At 41.5% G+C, this 22,414-nt stretch overlaps 1 protein-coding gene across 1 annotated transcript in view; it reads right to left on the bottom strand.

The window, feature by feature from the left end:
- Window positions 1-22,414, bottom strand: part of PPP2R5A (protein phosphatase 2 regulatory subunit B'alpha) — a 91,469-nt gene that overhangs the window by 45,383 nt on the left and 23,672 nt on the right. The window contains exon 2 of the mRNA XM_077813774.1: window positions 9,178-9,374. Coding sequence (XP_077669900.1) covers window positions 9,178-9,374 — 197 coding nt within the window. The remainder of the gene's footprint in view (window positions 1-9,177; window positions 9,375-22,414) is intronic.

A 22,414-nucleotide genomic window follows, 5' to 3' on the forward strand; every position in this document is an offset into this window, starting at 1 on the left:
ACATGACAGAGACTAGGGTAAGCATGTGGAATTTGAGCTGATGAGTAAATTTAACTTCTCTGAAGGTCTAGAATGGGTTGGAAGCCTCCATCTCAGGGGTCAGCAATTACCTGAAAAAAATTCCTTCCTCTGAAATTTGCTCTATGGCACCTGACTCAAGTAGAGAAACTTTTGATCTTAGTAAATTCCCGTGAAGAGGATCCCTGAAGAGAGATAAGGAATGAACAAGGGGTGATGGAGAAAAAGATGGCGTTTAATTGAACGGAGCAGCACTACTGGATGATCTCCAAGATCACTGGATGTGGTGATAGTCATCTAAGAAAGTTTCCAAATTTAAGGGGAGACAGACAGGTTTATATCTGGTCTGGGATTCTTGTACATCTTGTCAAACCTGAAGCTGGTGCAAAGGAAGATTATGCAGCAGATCTCCCTTTAGCTCGTTGTTTGTAGGGGGTGCATGTCTGCTGATGCTGAACATGGGCCTCTTACAATTGTTTCTTTTGAAATGAACAGGGAATAGAGACACAGTTACCCCAAATCTTTTCCGAGTCATCTAAGAAATCCTATAGATTTTGCAATAGACCTGATGTCTTTCAGTTTCTCTAGAACTTCATCTGATATACAGCTGAACAGCTAGACACCATTAAATGGTGTCAAGTATCACAGGGGTAGCTGTGTTAGTCTGTGTCCACAAAAACATCTGAGCAAGTAGCTTTTTACCCATGAAAGCTTATGCCCAAATAAATCTGTTAATCTTTAAGATGCCACGTTGTTTTTACCATTAAATGGAGATCTATTTGGGATTCTTGTTTTTGGAGTAACTGCAGGAGTATTCACAAACATGGTAAGGAGAAGCCCCTTAAAGTAATTGTGAATGGTGCATCAAAAGTACAGAAAGATGCTCTTAATATGTGCTAAGCAGGTAATTGATCTTTGATGAGAAGGGCTTTGGCTAGTTTTCTCTGGTCTTCCAGCAGTGACTGGGCAAAACAGTATTATTTCCTCCCATTGGTAATATTGGTAACTGGACACTAGTGCTTCATAGTTTCCAATTCTAATAGTGCCTGGTGTAGCAGAGCACAAAACTTTTCTACCCAGAGTATCTACCACCTTCTTACTCTGTCTGAAAGGGTAGAGTGGACTCAACCCCCTTTTGCTCTTAGAATGGCAGTTTCCACTACCAATTAATTTGAAGCTGAGTAGGTCCGGAAGAACAAGAAGCCCTGAAGATGTAGATTGTATAACTTGTCTGATTTCTTAGCAACTGCTGGTTTAGATGATGGATTTAACCAGGTTTATTTAGGTATACTTAGTGTCAAGAAGCAGCAAGGTATCTTACTTCTGGAAGACGAACCCAGAATATCCAGAACTGGGTGTGTCATTGTCTCTGATGTTACTGAAAGGATCTTTAAGATAGTAGTTATTTCTAAGCTTTCCAGGAAAAGGAGATGATGCACACCCACACATTTGAAGATGTTTTATCATCAAGATCTGGATCTGTGTACAGATGTTTGATAGACACCTCTAGTTCTTTAGATAGAGTATCTGGGACAAGTAAAAGGAGAGTATGGGAGGGGGCTCAGGGCTGGGGCTGAAGGGTGAGGACTTCAGCTGGGGGTGAAGGCTCTGGGGTGGTGCCAGGGATGAGGGGTTTGGGGTGCAGAAGAGGGCTCAGGGCCAGGGCAGAGGATTGAAGTGCCGGGGGTGAGGGCTCTGGGGTGGGGCCAGGAATGAGGGGTTTGGGGTACAGGCTGCCCCGGGGCTGCAGCAGGAAGAGTGGACTCCCCCAAACCCCCTCTCACTGCAGCAGCTCAGGGCTGGGGGAGGGGCACCTCTCCACAGCCTGGAAGCTCCACCAGGGCTTGGCCAGGGGTGCGGCACCCTCCCAGTGTGTGCCGCCCTTGATAGCCTGCTGCGTGGCCGCGCAGCTTAGAGGGAAACTTAGGTGACCCCTGTTTTTTGGGTTATGTGAAAGAGTAAACAACACTTCCTCCACACCAGTCAAGATATCATACCCCTCTATCATATCCCCTCTTAGTCGTTTCTTTTCCAAGCTGACATGTCCGTATGAGGAGATATTAAAAAGACCTTAATAATATTATTAAATTAAACATTGGTATTAATTCATTATTAATATTAATTGATTAAATAATATTAAACATATCCATATTAAACATTAAATATTAAATGGGAGATATTAAAAAGACCCTAATCATTTTTGCTGCCCTTCTCTGTACCTTTTCCAATTCTAATATATATATTTTTGAGATTGGGTGACCAGAATTGCACATAGTTTTCAAGGCTTGTGTGTATTATCAATTTATTTAGAAGTTTTATGATATTTTCTGCCTTTTTATCTATCCCTTTCCTAATGGTTCTTAACATTGGGAGCTGCCTTTTTTTTTTTTTTTTTTTTTTTTTTTTGAGACTGCTGCTGCATATTGAGAGGATGTTTTCAGAGAACTATCCACAATGACGCCAAGATCTCTTTTTTGAGTGCTAACAGCTAATTTAGACCCCATAAATTTGTAAGTATAGTTGGCCATGTCATTACTTTGCATTTATCAGCACTGACTTTCATCTGCCATTTTGTTGCCCAGTCACCCAATATTGTGAGATCCTTTTGTTACTCTTCACAGTCTGCTTTGGAATTATCTTGAGAAAAAGACTGAGCATCTGCCACCAAAAGTACTGACTGTGGACATTACCACCATCCTGCTGGTCATTCAGGCCTATAACATGTGTATTATCTTCAATTAAGGCTTCTTGCTAGATCCTCACATCCAGGCTATGTCTAAATCTTGCTGATTCTTTCTGAACTGCTCAAAAAAAGGTCTCTCTCATCCACCCATCCATCCAGTTAAAACTCATCCAAGCTCTCATCATCTTGTGTCTTAATTACTGTAACTTTCTTTTTTCTGACCTTGACAAATGCAATCTTGCCCCACTCATATCCATTCAGAATGCTGCTGCAAAGATCATTTTCCTAGTCTGTTTTAATCATTTCATCTTTGTGATTTCTTACACTGGCTCCTGCATTTCTATCATATCAAACATAAGCTGCTTGTATTCACTTTCAAGGCCTTTCATAGCCAATCCCCATCCTACCCATCATCTCTCATTCACTACTGAGCTGTGAATGCTTACCTCTGATCGGCTCACAATACCGGCCTCTATCGTTCACTTGTTACATTTTCCAACAAGCAAGCACCTTTGTGCTTTTTCCCCATGATTTCCCACATGCATGGAGCTGCTCCCTGTAAACAGTTGCAATGCTACCTCATTACCCAAATTCAGAACCTTCCTCAAAAACTCTCCTTTGCCTACAAAAATACTTGATAAAGGTTAGACTGTGGGTATGTAGAGCCCACTGCCTATATTACTGACCAATACTGCCTCACTGTTCACTTGTACTCCCCAATGTGTATCTATCGATTGTCTCTTGCTTTATATTTAGATTAGGCTTGGCAAATTGGTCAACTGACCAGTCAAATACTGTCAACTGACAACCTATTATTTGACCGCAGTCAAATATTTCAGCAACAATGCTGATGCAAGCCATGGCCTACCATTTTGACTGCATCATGGTACTATCTGTTGCTAGCTTAACTAAACATCTTGATCACTCACGTTATTACATGCTAATGCTATCTGTATTGAAAAAACTGAACATCTTGATTGACTGGAATCTTCTAGAATAAGCATTGTATGTATGTATGTATATCTTTATTTGTATACCAGGCCATTAACGTACATGGTGGTTTACAAAGCACATTAAACAAGTTAAAAGACGCGGTTCCTATCCTGAAGAGCGTACAGTCTAAAATGACTAGATAAACATACTGTAATTAAACTCAAAAAGGAATGGGGAAGGGATAGGAGGGTTCACAGTTATTAAATCTCCTTCCTCCAACACATAACAAAAAGATGCAAAGCTATTAAGCTGCCTACCTCAGATAAGCACATTTTAAATGACTTTTCTTTAATAGTTCCTCTGTGTTTGGTTTATTTCTGTTTAATTTTATTTTTCTTTTTTTGTAACTGTTCAGTCTTGAATAATGTTAACATTTAAATGATAACCTAAAAAAAAAGTAGTAATTAAATCTTCATTTTTTAGAACATCATTTCATTATGTTTTGCATTTTTCTGAGTTTACAAAAACTAAATTACTTAACTTATTTTATTAGGCATAAGTATCTAAGGCTAAGCCTACTGGAGACCATAAAGTCTTACTCTTTGTTACTGTTCTAATAAATTAGTGCTTTAAAAAAGTTGACTATTTTTGACATTCGACAGTATCTGACCAATGTCTGACTGGCCAATTGACTGATTATTTTTGGACCGGTCAAATGCCCAACCTATGCTGAGTACACTTAGATGGTTAAATTACTAGCAGCCACCTGAAATCCCATCTACACTAACACTGCTATTGTTTACTGCAACCAGCAAGGCTGAAATGGCAGTGGTAACAGTAGGACATTATTGGCACAAAAGCCTAATGCATAAACACCCCTGGTATCACTAATATTAAGGTCACTACAATACAATACACTCCCAGTTCTTTCTGCTGACAAAAAAAAAAACAAAACAAAAACACACAGTACAGGTAATGCCAGCCAACGACATATACTATGAATTCAGTCTTCTGTCTGAATCTTCATCTGGACTATTTACACCAGGTTTTATCAAACTATGTGGCAATTCTCACTGGTGGGGCATGATGAATAATAAGATCTAATACGGTTAGAAGTCCATTTAGACAACCTTTAGGAAGAAATGGCTTGACCCTTAATCCTGTCTGCAAAGGCTACAGACAGTATTAGGGGAGCTTCTGAATGATTTGGTCTTGTCCAGGTAGCATGAAAGAGCCCTGACTACAACAAGAGAGTGCAATTGTGTTTGCCCCTTGTTTCAGTGGGGTTTGGGGAAGAAAACTGAGAAATCAATCAACTGATTTAAACGAAAATCTGACACAATCTTCAGCAGGAACTTGAGGTGAGACTTAAGAGTCACCTTATCTTTAAGGAACACTGTAAAATGGACCTGCCATAAGGTCTGAATTTCCCTACCCTCTAACAGATGTTAGTTATGAATACTAAAAAGTCATTATTCACAGACCAATGGGGCAGAAGGGGGAATAAAGGCAGTTTGCTAGGGGTTCAAAACAGATCTCCATTAAGCCCGATAACAGTCTGTTGCGGTTTTAGGAAAGAATAGGCTCTCAGATTGAAGGAAAAACAAAATCATAGAAATGTAGGGCTAGAAGGTCATCTAGTCCAGACTCCTGAGCTGAGGCAGGGCCACGTATACTTAGACCATTCCCTACAGCTGTTTGTCTAACCTGTTCTTAAAAAGCTCCAGTGACAGGGATTCCACAACATCTTTAGGAAGCCTATTCCAGTGCTTAGCTATCCTTAAAATTAGAAAGCTTTTCCCAATATCTAACCTACACTCCCTTCCTGCAGATTAAGCCCATTACTTCTTGTCCTACCTCAAGTGGCCATGGAGAATGAATGATCACAGTCCTCTTTAGAACAGCCCTTAACATATTTGAAGATTTATCAGGTTCTCCTCTCAGTTTTCTTTTCTCAAGATTAAATTGGCCTCGTGTTTTTAACCCTTCCTCACAAATCAGATATTCTAAATCTTTTGTCATATTTGTTGCTCTCTCCTGGACTCTACAATTTTCCCACATCTTAAAGTATGGCACCCAGAACTGGACACAATACTCCACCTGAGGCCTCACCAGTGCCAAGAAGAGTGGGAAAACTACCTCCCATACCTTATATATGACACTCCTGTTAATATATTCCAAAATACTAGCCGTTTTTGCCACCAACACATAATGTTGGCTCATATTCAATTTGTGATCCACTTTAACTCCCAGATCCTTTTCTGCAGTACTAGTGCCTATCCAGTTATTCTCCATTTTGCACAAGTGCATTTCATTTGATTTTTCTTTCTTAAGTTCACAACTTTGCACTTGTCTTCATTGAATTTCATCTTGTTAATTTCAGACCAATTCTCCAAAATGCTTCCAACCCCTCCCAGTCAGTGTCATTCACAAATTTTCATCAGACTCTCCACTCCACTCTCCAAGTCATTAATGAAAATGTCTGTCCTGGGTCTGGCCATTGACCCTGGATCGACTAGATATGTCCTCCCAGTTAGACTGTGAATCACTGGTAACTCCTCTGAGTATGATCTTTCAACCAGTTATGTACCCACCTTCGAATAATTTCATCTAGACCACATTTCTGTAGTTTATGAGACTGTCATGTGCGACTGTGTCAAAAGCCTTACTAAAACCAAAATCTATCAAATTTACTGCTCTCCCCCGTCAACTAGGCCAATACCCCTGTTAAAGAAGGATATTAGGTCAGTTGGAATGATTTGTTCTGACAAATTCATGTTGGCTATTATGTTATCTTATGTTATCTCTAGGTGCTTACAAATTGATTGTTAAATGATGTGTTTCAGTCTCTTTCCAGGTATCAAAGATAGGGTGACTGACCTATCATTCCCCCGTTCTTCTTCCCACTCCCCACCCCTGTCTTTCTAGATATATGTACTATGTTTGCCTTTCTCCAGTCCTCTGGCACCTCACCAGTCCCCCATGAGTTCTCAAAGATAATTGCTAACAGTTCCAAGAGTTCTTCAGCTAGTTCCTAAGTACCCTAGGTTGATTCCATTATGCCATGTGGCAACTTGAATATATCTAACTTATCTCAATATTTAACCTGTTCTTTCCTTGTTTTGGCTTGTGTTCCTTCCCCCTTGTTAATATTAATTGTGTTAAGCACCTAGTCACAGTTAATCTTTTTAGTGAAGACTGAAGCAAAATAGGCATTAAACACCTAAGCCTTCCTGATATCGTTATTAGCTCTCCTTCCCACTAAGTAGTGGACTACGCTTTTCATCTTTCTCTTGCTTCTAGCATATTTAAAAACTTCTTCTTACTGCTTATGTCCCTTGCTACATGTAACTCATTTTGTGCCTTAGCCTTTCTGATTTTGTCCCTATATGCTTGTGCTATTCTTTTGTATTCATCTTTAGCAATTTGTCTACATTTTCCCTTTTTGTACAATTCCCTTTTTGATTTTCAGGTCATTATAAATAAATGAGACCTTTGAGGACTCTAGCAACTGGAGGTGGGGAAAATATAGTAAGACTTTGCATGGGCGAATGTGCAGACATTGCTGATAAATATATACTTAGAGCTGATAAGGTCCAAAATGTTTTAAAGATAGTTAATATTTCAAAATAGCAGAAACAGGGGCTTCCACACGAGACAGGTGACACTGCACTGCACAAATAGAAAACCTCTTCCATTCTCCTATGTGAATCAGTCAAGTAGACGTTTCTTCTGCTCTTTACCAAAGTGAAGAAAGGGATTTTTCTTGCACTACCTCCACTGGAATCTCCAAGTAGCCTGTCATGTGTTGCAGGAGGTGTGGAAAGATCCTAAAATCAACCACCTGTCTAGGAGTAGAAGGGATGACTGCCTCTTTGGTCAATGAAGAATATATTACTGTTGGATTCCATTTCCTTCAGGTACTCTTCCTTACTGCAATGTTCGTGCAAGTGCAGTCTGAGGCTGTAGACACTGATCCTCTCGAGTAGATCTACAGTGTCTCATGAAAGAGGAAGATTTAATTGTACAGGTGGGCAGTTGAGGAAGGTTTCCTACCTGGTTGTCCCGAAGGAGCCCAATAAGGCCAAGACAGTATGTTTTAAGGATAAGTGGCTAGGGGCTATATTGGTGGAAACCAGGGTGGATGTTTCTTATGAGATCCAAAAAGGGTGGAGGAGATACTCTACTGAAGATGCTTCTTCTTGTATTTCTGGGTGACTCTCCCAGATCATATCTTCAGTAGATCTCCAGGAGTTTCTGATTCATCATGCTGTCTTCTGTCTCAACTTTCTGAGCTCAATGCCTTTTTCCCTCTGACTACTTTTCAATCAACTTTTCATTCTACTCCCCTATATACCTGTCCTCCACCCAACAGTCTTCCTAATGGCCACTTCACTATACTTGACCCTCTTCTACTGCCTAATGACAGTTTTCTTCACCTTAAACACCCAGCTAGAATCTCTCAATTGTTGAGGAGAGAAAGGAAAATTTAGCTAGTTTTACAGCAGGAAAGTGGAAAAAAATTAGGTTCAACAAAGTATGGGGAAGAATTATTCTATAACTGGATGGTAGACCATACTTATGAAGTTGTTGTTAATCTGTCAGTATTACTACTACATTTCAAAGTCAGAATGACAGACTGATGTTTTACAGATCCCTGTATGCGAGACAGAGCTAAGAACATTTTTTTCTCCTACATTAAAGTCTTCAAACTGTTGCTCAGAAGACTATAGATGGGTAAATTAAAAGAGCTATCAGTCAATCAAGATTTAAATACATGCAATATGTACCTCAAAACCAAAAACTGAATGAGAAGCACAGAGATTGCTTTGAAACACAAACATCTCTTCCTTACATAAGAGCAGAAAAAACAGAAGTTACTGTAGTTAACAACTGTAAATAATTTCTTGTTTTATAACCACAGTAATTTACAGAAAGGGCTCTGCAGTACACATCAGTTTATGTTGACTCTAGACTATACAGTTACACCTAAATGATTTAAGGTAGTTAGTTGTAAGTGCATTTACTCTGAGTAGGACCAGTTCCTTCCTCCTTGTAGAGAAGCTTCCTTTCTATTGATTCTAACTTCAGTAAGAATCTCTCCCTGAGTTTTAGCTCCGATACTTACCCTTAAGAGTCCATACATCTATTGCAATTCTCAAGTAAGGAAGCACAGGCAGAACAACTCAAAATGTTCTCATTTTCTGAACCTTGTGGGATTTTTTTTCAGCTTGTCCAGAGCTAACTTTCTTCATACATCACATCTAAAAATTTAGCTATATTGCATTTACCATGCTATATCAAATAAAGCGACTTTTCAGATTTGACAAATTCAGCAAAGCTTTCTAAATAATTCTTTAGGCTGTTTGAGTTGATTACTTATGAACTACACTAAATTTACAGGTAGTGTCAGCCATGGCAATGCTCTACAACTACTGTAACAATATAAATTCAGACAGAAGCTAATGATCAGTAAGAAATGTTTTATTTAGTTTTAAATATATCAAATAAATAAATACTGTTCAACTCCAGTTTTTACTTACCATTTTCACTATGTCAGCATATGCTGACTCAACAATCACACCACGAGTTGTTGAAACGTATTCAACCAGTTCATTCAATGTGGCTCTCTTAATTTCTTTGCTCCTCAGGTCTGAAACAGAGTCCATGAAGTCAAACAGTATACAACACTGCTGTAACTTCTGACAAAAGAGATTTTGCTGTTCATTTGAGGTGGCATCTATAAACAGAAAAAAGAAAAAAAGCCACTTACGTTTTTAGAAATTGAAGCATTGATTTCTAAATATCTTATCAGCCATAACTCAGTATTAATAAGGAAGACTAGTTTTGGGTGGCAAGCAAGAGAGATTAATGTTCAATACTGTCACATCTAAAATCAAAGTTGTTTGTGCCACTACCATGAAATTTAACTGAGGGTTTTATAATATATCCACAATGAGTAAGAGATTTTAAATGGGGAATATATAAAATGTAATTAATATAGAGAGAAATTACACTTTTAAAAACTAATGTATTCTACACAAAAAAAACTTAAAACAAGTACCAACCCTCCCACCATCACCATGGAACTAACCACTCAATCATATGATTTGTTGCATTCCATCCACTAATTCTTTATTACATTGTCTATTTAAAAATTAAAAAATTTGCAGGGCCGATACCTTGTTTTTTTTTACCAATATATAAAGCTCTTGCCATCATAGGATGAATGTCTCAGTGGAGAACTGATCCCGGTATTTCACAGAAAATATTTTATCCTGGATTTTCACATCTTAGACTAGAGAAATTTAATTAGTAAAATAAATTAACTTATTAAATTCTCCAGTTTGAACAATTTGTGATCACTTAAGACCATATGTCTGTCATGACTATGACAGCATTTTCATAAAGCATCAGTCTTTGTATGCCTTCCCAGCCCACTAACTGGGCGAAATTCTTCCATTAATGCTACAATTTGGATCTGTGGTAGAGTGATTTTAATAGCTTTAGAGTATTAGTTAATTACTAAACCATATTAAACTTACTGGAAAATAAATATTTTTTGCTCAAAATATTGTGACCCTCTGACTTTTGCATACAAAGTCACAACAAAATCAGGCAGAGTTGTTATGGTTATCAATAAATCAATTCAATTTCACACCACTTAACTAAATTCAACAAAGGGAAGAAATTTCCCTTTTCTCACTAATTGTTGTTTGTATTGTGGCAACACCAGTATGAAAGAGTCCCCTCATCTCTCAGACATTTAAAATACTATGCCAAGCTGCAGAATTTTCACTCCCATTTCTCTCTCTGAACACATAGGCAGGCTTACCCAATTGAGAGTTTACAGAAATGGAAAGCAGCTGTAGTTAGCCTACACTAATTTGAGTATCTGATCAATATTAGTAAGTCCTGTGGAGTGTCCAGACTGGTATTGCCACATCATAAAATAAAAGCGAGTCAGGAGAAGGAAAAACTACCTTGCTAACTGCTTCGCTGAAGATATACAGAATTTTTACTCTTGTGACATGCTAGCAGAGTGAGCCATGCAGGAAACTCCCCTTGCTCTTAAGGTTTTTGGCCCTCTGCAATTAGGCCAGCTGAAGGGCTTTAAGGACAGTCTTAGATATCTCAAAAGCCCCAAAATATTTCCATAATTCTTTTTAAAAGTGAGAATTAAGAGTTCTCCTAAACTCCAATTACATACAAATAAGTTGTACAGACACCATCATTGCAAAATTCACTCTTGAAAAGTAAGTAGTGATATCCCAATAAATGTGAAATAATAAAAACTGTAGAGAGCGAAAATAGTTAAATCCAGTGAGGGATAAGAGTGCAAACAACTTGTTTCTGCCCCCCACCGTGGCTCAGTGCAGTAGGAGTCATCCTGAAAGACAACCCCTGAAGGTGGAAGAAGAATGCAAGCTCCACATTCTTCAGAAATAGATTCTATGGGAAGAAAATGAAGTGGGATTCCTTCCCACAGGTCATGTCTGAATAATAATGCTTGAAAATGTATTTAGCACAGATAACATGACTGACTGAAATCTTCCTGTGACAAGCAACCGGAGCTCTCCTGTTTAGGATTACCATTGACCTCCAGACCTAGACGCAACTATATCAGATCCAAGGACAGCTATATCACAACACAGACACCCTCTCAGGCGTGTCCTCTTCTAGTGACAGAATTTCCATGAAATAGATGTTTAAAAAAAAAAAGAAAAAAAGAAGAGAGCACCCGCCCGTTTGTGCTTTTGAAGTCTGTATTTTGCTTCAAGTAGAATCCACAGGTTCTCTTACTAGTTAAGACCCTATTCTTGTGATGGAAGACTCAAAGATTAAATGAATCACCTTGGCCATGAAATTTTGGACAAGTCCATGGCATCATCCTTTACAGTAAAAACTGGTCCGTAGAGCCTGAAGTCACTTCCACCTTGAAAATTATCTTGTATGTAAAGCACTTCATGTTAAGACAAAGCTCACCTCAACCATTTTGTCAGGCACTATTTGTCATCCAGGACTCAGAGGCCTTTTTAATGCTGGACTCAAATCCCTGTCTGAGCTTGGTAACAGGGATTAAAAAACTGCCAAATTAAACTAGAACAATCTCCATAAATTGTAATCTGACAAGTAAAGACTGATAGTCTGTGCATGCAAAAGAAGGGTCCCCAAGACCTGTTCAAACACCATTGCAGATGGTTCACATTCAAAACCATGTGACTCTTGTAGACTCCTTCCAAGATGTCAGGAGTTGGGAGACCCCACTGGGGATACCATATCTACTGTCCTGTACCCTATTTGGACTTAATTGCATTCATGCACCGAGATGGAGTGAAGCACTCTAATTGTCCAAAGCAACATTCTCAGCCTATTAGGATGGGACTCTGCCATGCAAAGGAGAATAGGAATCATCCATCTGGGACTCTAGAATAATAAAATCACGCCCCACGACCTTGACCAAGACTTTGATACCAGAAGTACAGGTGAATTGCCACACACTCCTCCTTTCCCAGTGAATGGAGAAAGCATCCCTCACTAGCAGAGTTTTCCCTCAAAGAGAAACAAAGATCACTAGTGGTGCATCTTTAGGTGAGTGGCATGCCTCTGGTCACTATTCTAAGACCAAGAAGCCATCAGCACAAGTCTACCACAGATCTACTCATTCTGAGAGATATTTCTTGTCCACCTTGCTAAGTAAGTAGTCACCAGAAGAGTTTTGAGAGTGTCCATTCTCACTCCTGAGGGGTCATCTACATAGGTGGCACAGACCAGTATCTGTGAAAGATATAGAATACAGAAGTCTAATGACCCAATGATTCTCTTGTTTTGTGATCAAACATACCCCCTTTGTGCATCCATGGCTGCCCCATTTTCGGAGTCTTGATGTACAGTTACAGTTTCTGGAAACCCTAGGTGATCTCCAGAAAAAAGAAAATCCCTTCTGTCTGAGCCTCCCTCCTAAATTGAATGCATATGAGATACAATAGTCTGAATGAATGGGCATGTGAGTGTACAAGATATACTGTGGTAAAAGCACTGGTGGCCATCTGAACCTATCTAAACTAGTATTTCCACCACATGTTAAATCATGGGGAGAATTTTTTCAGAAAAGACAACGCCTTAAATAAAAAAGGGAAAAAACAGATATGCATTTATTTTAAGGTAGAGACTGTCAACGGAAAAAAAATTTCAATTTAATGTGTGGGTTAAAAATTTGAAATATAATAATTGGGGCAGATGCTTCTAAAAAGTGAAAGTAAAGCAAAAAGTAAAAGACACCACATTGCTGCATTCTATTTTTACTGTCAACTTATTTTGGTAGTAGGCTACAAATATCTATTTACCCTGATGTATAATGTATTTTGTACGCTACCAAGATACTAAAGTGATGAGCTTCCTAAATATTTTGAATACACAGATGAACTAAATTACTTAACTCACTATTAAAATAATTTGTACTGACAGTGGTTTTTAACGGTTTTTAAAGTAAAAATTCACGATACAAACTTTTCACCTGACTTATTTCCTGATATGAGGCTAAAGTAACTAGCTAGTTTAAAAAAACAAAAAACAAAAAAACAAACTTATATTAGTTATTGAAGCCTTTCCTTTCTAGAAGAGTATTTACCAAATCAGGCTTACAATTTTTATTATTTGCTCAGAGTTTCTGTTTAAATATGTCCTCAGGCAGGTAATTAAAAGTTTGCTCTCCTGCAGAGGTAATGGAGTAACCATCCATCAGCTTCAGTTAACAGTTGATCCATAAAACTATACTGACTGGAAGTATTACACTAGGCAAGTACAGTGTAAGCCACCCTGCATGTTTGAAAGAAAAGGTTGCCAAGCCTCCCCATTTTGTGGGAGTCTCCCAGAATCAGGCTCTATCTTCCATAGGCTACTGAAGCCAAACCAGGAGATTTTAAGTGCTAAAAGTCCGGCAGCACAGCTAGGCTAAGGCAGGCTCCCTGCTGCTCCCAGAAGTGCCTGGCACGTCCCTGGGGGTCCCCCCGCGCTGCACCCGCCCCAAGCCACCAACTCCACAGCACTCATTGGCTGGGAACTGTGGCCAATGGGAGCTGTGGGGGTGGTACCTGCGGGCAGGGGAAGAGCACGGAGAGCCCCTGACCCCCCTTGCCTAGGAGCCACTGCCAGAGGGATAGGCTGGCTGCTTTCAGGAGCTGCCTAAGATAAGCGCTGCCTGGCTAGAACCTGCACACCCCTTCCCGCATCCCCGCCCCAGCCCAGAGCCCACATCCCCTCCTGCACCCAAACTCGCTCCCAGAGCCTGCACCTCAACCCCTGCCCCAGCCCAGAGCGGGCACCCCCTCCCGCATGCAAACTCCCTCTCAGAGCCCACATCCCGCACTCCCTCCCACGCCCCACCCCCACTCCAAGGGCCTTCACCCAAACCCACTGCCACAGGCTGGTGAAAGTGAGTGACGGTGGGGGGGAGTGAGCAATAAAGGGAGGGGGTATGGAGGGAGCGGGGGCAGGGCCTCGGAGAACGGGTGGGGCAGGGATGTTTGGGTTTGTGCCGTTAGACAGTTGCCATATTGAGAGAGGATGACTTAACATCTTGAACACCATTGTGTATCACAGGAAAAAAAAAATTCTTAGATTGTTACTAAAGATGACAGTTCAAACAAAACTATCACTCAATCTGAAAGCCTCAACAGTTCTCAGAATAAGAGGCAATTATGAGAGAGTAATTAGAATGAGTTTTTAATAGCATATGTATTAAAATGAGTCAAAGCTACAGTTTCTATTACAGAGTTGCAAAATATTATAAACCCATTTTCAATAATGCCCAAGTCACTGTTAAATTTATCTGCAAGCAAAAGGCAAATCTGATCTTAATTAAGTCACACATCTTAATATAAGTAGAACATTTATTTTTAGTTCTAGAATAGCACAAAGTCTGCCTACCCTTGTGGTTTTCGTGATCTCCCACATCTCCCAATAGAATACTTCTATTGATAGAAAACTTCTATACATAATGTTTGAACAGTTTACCAGACACATATTAGCTAGATGCAGATACAAAAAGATCTAGGGGCAAGGGGAGACACAACCAAGATCCAGGAACAGTTCTTGGAGAAGGCCAGTTTAGTCCTCGTCCAAGTGCTGAAAACGGGAAGGGGCTGGCATTTTACCAAGAATCCTGGAACCCCTGCTTGGGAGTTAAATCTATCACTCTGGCAAGATTACATATAATAAAGCTGAATTACAAATATAATCGGCTTCTTAAAAACAGTTAAAGGAACAAACCCACTCACGGTTTGTCAGACACATGGAAGGGGAAAAATGTATAATAGATTTAGAAAATTTCTGAAGCAGATTGTAATCTAAACAGAATTTGTACAGAGAAAAAGATGACTATAGGGAAATAATTGCATTTTGTCTCCCAAGGATAGAGGGCCAACCTACTCCTCAGTTTCAAGTAAAGAAATGGAAGGTGAATTTTAGAAAAGGAGAGTTATGATTAGTTTATCATGTACTTGGATTCTATAGTGATAATGCTGTACAAATGCCTGTAAGTAAAGAACAGCCATGTGCCTTTTTGACTCTCCTTGCTACCATGTCTCACACACCATTTTTTATTTTATGTATTTGTCATATTCGCAGAATCTCTTATTTCTGTGTATACGCTATTACAAAATCCTCATTTCAATTTCTACCCTTTTAATTTCTCACTCCCTCATTTTTGCTTATTCATATTTCCTTTCCCATCCCACACCACATGATGCTGCCACCTCCACCACACTTGTGAATGCTCCAGAAAGAACCAGTAAGTAAATGGAATTTGTGCTCCTAAAGTAAAAGACACTTCTGAAAATTCTCCCCTAAAACCTTCAAGTTTTTTGTTGCTTCAGCAACCCTGCAAAACTCTGAAAAAGACAAGGTTCAGAGAGATGGTGAATCAAATGCATGATTCCTAACTTTTCAAGAAACAGCTATTCACCTCTGCTTGTTTATAGACTTACCGTATATACTCGATCATAAGCCGATTTGTTTATAAGCTGACACCCCCGCCCCGCAGATGGATAAGTAAAAATGGAAAATGTTTATGACCCCTTCATAAGCCGACCCTATAATTCAGGGGTCAGCAAACGCTGGCTCCTGGGCCATCAGGATAAGCTGCTGGCAGGCCGAGATGGTTTGTTTACCTCGAGTGTTCGCAGGCACAGAGGTAAACCTAAGTAAACAAAGTGTCCCGGCGCGCCAGCTGCTTACCCTGACAGGCCGGGACAGCAACTGGTGGGGAATTTTTTTTGGAGGGGGGGGGCTGGGGGGGGAAGCTGGGGGTCAGGGTAGTAACCCCTGTAGCCACCCCCCACATGACCCCACCCCTAGCCCAGGACCTCCACTCTCCCCATCCCATCCTTTCCCACCTTATCGGAGGAGGGCCGGGGAGGATGTCTCTGGCCTGGCTGAAGCTGCTCCAGCAGGCCAGACTGGGTGGCGCAGCCGCAGCATGTTCCAGTGGGCTGGGCTGGGCGGCATGGCTGCAGCGTGCTCTGGTGGATCGGGCAGCATGGCCACAGACAGCTCTGGGGGGCGGTGCTGAGCGGCATGGCTGCAGCCTGCCAGCCGTGGAGCTGCAGCTCCTTTGGAGGCTGGAGGGAGAGCAGCATGGCCAGAAGTGGAGAAACTCTGCCCCCCGGTCCCCCACCCCCCTTCTGGCTCTGCTGCCTCTCCTTGCTCCCTCTGTTGGGGGGAGGGGCTGTGTCCCATCTCTCCCTCTCTATACCCATTCATAAGCCAACCCCTTCTCTGGTGCTTCCCTTTTTTACTAAAAAAATTCAGCTTATGAACGAGTATATACGGTAAGTACTCTTGGTAGAAAAAAATGTAAATGTTGATTTAGTGTTGCTGGACTGTATCAGTCAAGCATAACTTGAATCTTGTATATAAATTTTTGCTAAGCACAGCATGAGGTAAAACCCCATAGTTTAATAAGAGTATTCAGTTGAGTAATCTGATATACTTGAAAAAATGGTAAACAATACAATTCCCTTCATTGTTTTGCTTTGTTCTAAAGTAAGTTTCCAACTTCAATCATTTTAAAAACAGCAACATCACACCAACCATTTGATATTAATTAAAAAAAGGAAGGTGTTGCCTCTGTTAGAATGCTCTCTGTTACCATTTAAGCAATATGCATACTAAGTTTGTGGACTGAAATGTCTCTGCGTTTATCCCAGCTTCTCATTTCACCCTGAAAGTTCAAAAATCAAGGTATTAGTATACGGTGTTCTCTTTTTGCCATCTACCAATCTTAAGACCTATTAATTCATCATAAGCAGCAGAACGTTCAGTAATTTTTTTAGAAGGCTCACCATCATCTTTTAGAAGAATTTATCCTACACTTTAGCAATGTTAATTCTACAATTTATTTACAGAACAAAATTTACAGGATTTGTATACAAGAAGGCTCACTGAGTTTAGAATAAAAGTACAGAGTAACTCCTATTAGTGTTACACATAGTTAAGTAGGGCTGGCAAGCACTTAAAAAAATTAATTGCAAATAATCGCACTGTTAAACAATAGAATACCATTTATTTAAATACTTTTGGATGTTTTCTACATTTTCAAATATATTTATTTCAATTACAACACAGAATACAAAGTGTACAGTGCTCACTTTACATTTATTTTTGATTACAAGTATTTGCACTGTAAAAAACAATAGTATTTTTCAATTCACCTCATACAAGTACTCTAGTACAAGCTCTTTATCATGAAAGTTGAACTTACAAAAGTAGAATTATGTACAAAAAACGGCATTCAAAAATAAAAAGTAAAATTTTAGAGCCTATAAGTCCACTCAGTCCTACTTCTTGATCAGCCAATCGCTCAGACAAACAAGTTTGTTTGCATTTGCAGGAGATAATGCTGCCCGCTTCTTGTTTTCAATGTCACCTGAAAGGGAGAACAAATGTTTTCAGGGCACTGTTGTAGCTGTCCTCGCAAGATTTTTACGTGCCAGATGCGCTAAAGATTCATATCTCACTTCATGCTTCAACCACCATTCCAGAGGACATGCATCCATGCCGATGATGGGTTCTGCTCAATAACAATCCAAAGCAGTGCAGACCAGTGCATGTTCATTTTCATAATCTGAGTCAGATGCCACCAGCAGAAGGTTGATTTTCTTTTTTGGTGGTTTGGTTTCCGTAGTTTCCGCACTAGAGTGTTGCTCTTTTAAGACTTCTGAAAGCATGTGCCACACCTCGTCTCTCTCAAATTTTGGACGGCGCTTCAGATTCTTAAACCTGGGATCAAGTGCTGTAGCTATCTTTAGAAATCTCACATTGGTACTTTCTTTGCGCTTTGTCAAATCTGCAGTGAAAGTGTTCTGAAAAGGAACAGCATGTGCTGGGTCATCATCTGAGACTGCTATAATATGAAATATATGGCAGAATGCGGGTAAAACAGAGCAGGGGACAGACAAGTCTCCCCCAAGGAGTTCAGTCACAAATTTAATTAATGCATTATTTTTTTAACAAGCATCATCAGCATGGAAGCATGTCCTCTGGAATGGTGGCCGAAGCCTGAAGGGGCATACAAATGCTTAGCATATCTGGCATGTAAATACCTTGCAATGCTGGCTTCAAAAGTGCCATGCAAATGCCTGTTCTAAGACTTGTTCGTCTTAGCCATCGGCTGAACAAGAAGGAGGACTGAGTGGAATTATATGCACTAAAAGTTTTACATTGTTTTGTTTTTGAGTGTAGTTATGTAAGAAAACAATTTACATTTGTAAATTGCACTTTCACAACAAAGGTTGTACTACAGTACTTGTGTGAGGTGAATTGAAAAATACTATTTCTTTTATCATTTTTACAGTGAAAATATTTGTAATACAGTTTGTATTCTGTGTTGTAATTGTAATATATATGAAAAAGATAGAAAAACATCCAAAATAGTTAATACATTTCAATTGGTATTCTATTGTTTAACAGTGCAATTAAAACTGCAATTAATCTAGATTAATTTTTTTAATCGCGATTAAATTTTTTGAGTTAATCGTGTGTGTTAACTGCAATTGACAGCCCTAATAATAAAGAGATCCAGGCTTTGGGTTGGTATGCCACCCCAGGCACATCTTCAAAAGGCCTGCCGAGGGCCCGGCGGTTGTCTCGACGACCCCAACCCCTGGTTGTTAGGGAGTTGAGACTGGCGACCCTGATTCTGGTTTCTGCTCATTCTCCTATTGTAGTCCTGCCTAGAATGCCCTTGATACAGCCAAGATATAGGCTGGGGCTTAAAGTGTTTATGCTCAGGGGCTGGTGTATGCAGCCCCAGAGATTTCAGAGTGGCTCGGGAGTCGTTTAAGCTATGCAGCTTCGAGTCCATTTTCTCTGAAAACAAAGTGGAGCTCTCAAAAGGGAAGTCCTGAATAGTTTGTTGAATCTCCCTCGGGAGGCCAGAGCCTGCAGCCAGGAGCAACGGCGCATTGCAATCCCTGAGGACATGATGCTGGTTGCTGAGTCCGCCACGTCCATCGCAGCCTGCAATGAGGTCCTCGCCACCACCTTGCCCTAATCCAGACTTGGAGTCTACTGGGACAAGCTCCATAAATTTAGACATTGCATCCCAGGATTTAAAATTGTAGTAACTGAGAATTACCTGCTGGTTTGCAATATGAAGGTGGAGCCCTCTGGTGGAGTATAACTTCCTCCCAAAGAGATCCAGCTTCTTTGTGTCCTTTTCCCAGGGAGTGGGACCCTGCTGCCCTTGCATCTCCCGCTCGTTGAACACCACCACTGAGTCCAGTGGGGAATGCGTTAAAAGATATTTGTACGCTTTGGAAGGCACAAAAATATTTCCTTTCAACCCCTTTCGCTGTGGGGGTCAGAGAGGCCAGTGTTTGCCACAGGGTATTAGTAGTTTCCTGAATGGTCTTAATCAGGGGAGCGCCACCCTGGTGGGGCCCACGGGGGATAAGATGTCCACCATAGGGTCCAACACCTCAGTGACCTCTTCCATCTGGACACCTAGATTCTGCGCCACCCTTCTCAGAAGTTCCAGGTGGGCTCTACTGTCCGGTGGGGGAGGCCCCAAAGAGGTTCCCGCCACTGCCTCATTGGGCAAAGATGATGAGGAGTCCTGGGCTAGAGGGGGCTTTTCTGCCCATCCAGCTCATCAAAACGGTCCCAGTCATCTGCAGCTGTGCCTGACTTGATTCTGTATGCGGCGCCGGCTGTGGTGATGGTGGCACACGCAGTGGCGGCACTGGTAGTGGTAGCCATAGCGGTGCCACGAGAGAGCTCCCTGGTCCTGGATGCAGCTCGTCCATCAGATGCGGCCAAGAAGGATCATCTGGAAACGGAGCCCTGGGATTGACAGTATGCCTATGGGGTCCAGAAGGGCCACTGCACTGGCCATGGCACAGGTGGAAAGGTCTGTGCCATTTCCGGTCTCTGGGATTGTCACTGTTCCTGGTGCCAGCTCCTCCTTGACACATAGGAGTCCGCCTCAGAGTCAGACACCAAGAAGTTCGAGTGCAGCGACCAAGGTGACATGGTGCCAGGCGGTGCCGGGGAGAGGGCAAGCGACGTCGTGTCATCGCCCGTTTACCCCTGGCCGGCACTGGTGGTCTCTGCAGTGCCAGAGGCTTCAGGGCCGATGATCTCTCACACTGGTCGGGAGAGTGTGGACCTGTCAGGGCTATGAGGTCCCTGGCTGCCTTGAAGGTCTCTGGTGTGGAGGGAAGGTCTAAGTCTTCCACTTGACCCTTTTCCATTGGCAGTGGACCCCTCTGTGGGCCCTAAGTCACCAGTGCCAGCTGCTGTACAGGCAAGGAGGAGTGGCCCGGCACAGGTCACACTCTTTTAGCAAACTCATGCTCAGGCACTCGAGCAGGGGAGAGCCCCCTGTCAGTCTTCCTGTGTTTCTTGCATGGCACCAGTGCCTGAGAGCAGTGCTAAGATTCCGACCGCAAGGCAGTTTTCGGTGCCTGGGAGTGTCAGTGCTCAGGGTCTCTAACCCCAGAGTCCCTCCTCGGCACTGCATCCATGATTGAGGCTGGTGTGCTGCACACGGATGATGAGGAGCCCGGTGCCGGGTCCATGGGGTTTGACTCCAACTGTGGCTATATCAGCCTCCATCAGCAACAGCTTCAGCCTGTGGTCCCTTTACTTCCTAGTGTGGAGGCAGAATCCTCTACAGATTTTACACTTGTCTGTTTGATGGGATTTCCCCAGGCACTTCAGGCAGGATGTGTGGGGGTCATCCCTTGGCATCAGTTTCTGGCAGACCCCACACAGTTTAAATCCCTGGGAAAGAGGCATGCTCCAGCCCTGGGAAAGGGAAGGGAGTGGGGGAGAAACCCTCGCTCACCAAGATTCAAACACTTATAACTAATGTATTTTTACTATTTACAGATATTAAAGAAAAACTACTAGGGGATCACTCGAAATGAGAGAGAAACAGAACACTCCAAGGACCATCACTGGCGGTAAGAAGGAACTGGAGAAGGGGCAGGTCGGCGGGGCCCTATATGCAGAGCCATGAAGGCACGACTCCAAAGAGTGCCTGGACTGACCCGATGGGTACTGGTAGGAGAAAAACCTTCCGGCGACTGTGCATGCAGAGCGTGCACACCTACTTGGAATCGACATGAGCACACACTCGAAGGAGTATTTTTACAGCTATTTGTAAATTAAAATTTATGTAATTAGGATCTCCTCTGTTATTCTACAATGGGTTGTTTGAGTAAGTATCCTATCATAACAGCACAGCACTACCACATCACAGTGACATGCTGAGGATGCAATCCAAAGAGGCTAATTTAGGAAACTGGCAGAGGAGTACAGGACATGTAGCTTTTCTTGGCATTGCCCCTAAAATGATAGCATTCCTCAAATGGGAATCTGTTTTCACTTGCAGTACCTAAAACATAACAAGGCTCTTATAAAATAGTTTAGAAAGCACTTAAGAGCTGTAACTGTAATCCAGCTTACTCATTTGAACTTTTCAATGAAGAAACTGAGTTTTAATTCTCAAATTGTAATTTAATTAGTAACAAAAAAGCAGATAAAGACATCTGAGCAGTCCCAGTGGTTTAATTGTCAAGACTAATTGTTACAGTGCACAAAAAGCCAACTTCAGAAGCAACTTTCAGAAAGTCAGAAAAACAAATATTTGGTCATCTTCCCTAAAATATTAAAGAAGCCTTGAAAAAACATTGTGCTAACATCCCTAACTCAGACAATAATAAAAAACGGTTAATCACCTTGGTAACTGTTGTTCTTTGAGATGTGTTGCTCATATCCATTCCAATTAGGGGTGCGTACGCCATGTGCATGGCCGTCAGAAAGTATTTCCCCTAGCAGCATTCGATGGGTCAGCTGTGGAGCCCCCTGGAGTGGCACCTGCGTGGCCCTCAATATATGACCCTGCCGACCCAGCGCCCCCTCAGTTCCTTCTTGCTAGCTACTTCGACAGAGGGGAAGGGTTTGGAAGGAGGGAAGGGAAGGACTGGTTTGGAATGGATATGAGCAACACATCTCAAAGAACAGTTGCAAAGATGAGTAACCGTTTTTTCTTCTTTGAGTGCTTCCTCATATTGATTCCAATTAGGTGACTCCCAAGCCTTACCTAGGCAGTGGGGTCGGAGTGAAGGAATGTTGACTATAGTACTGCTCTACCAAAAGTCACGTTGTCTCTGGCATGCCAGACGATGGCGTAGTGCGAGGAAAAAGCATGCACGAGGACCAAGTCACTGCCCTGCAGATTTCTTGGATCTGTACCTTGGCCAGGAACGCTGC

The sequence above is a fragment of the Eretmochelys imbricata genome, chromosome 3, assembly GCF_965152235.1.
Source record: "Eretmochelys imbricata isolate rEreImb1 chromosome 3, rEreImb1.hap1, whole genome shotgun sequence".
In the NCBI taxonomy this organism is placed as follows: Eukaryota; Metazoa; Chordata; order Testudines; family Cheloniidae; genus Eretmochelys; species Eretmochelys imbricata.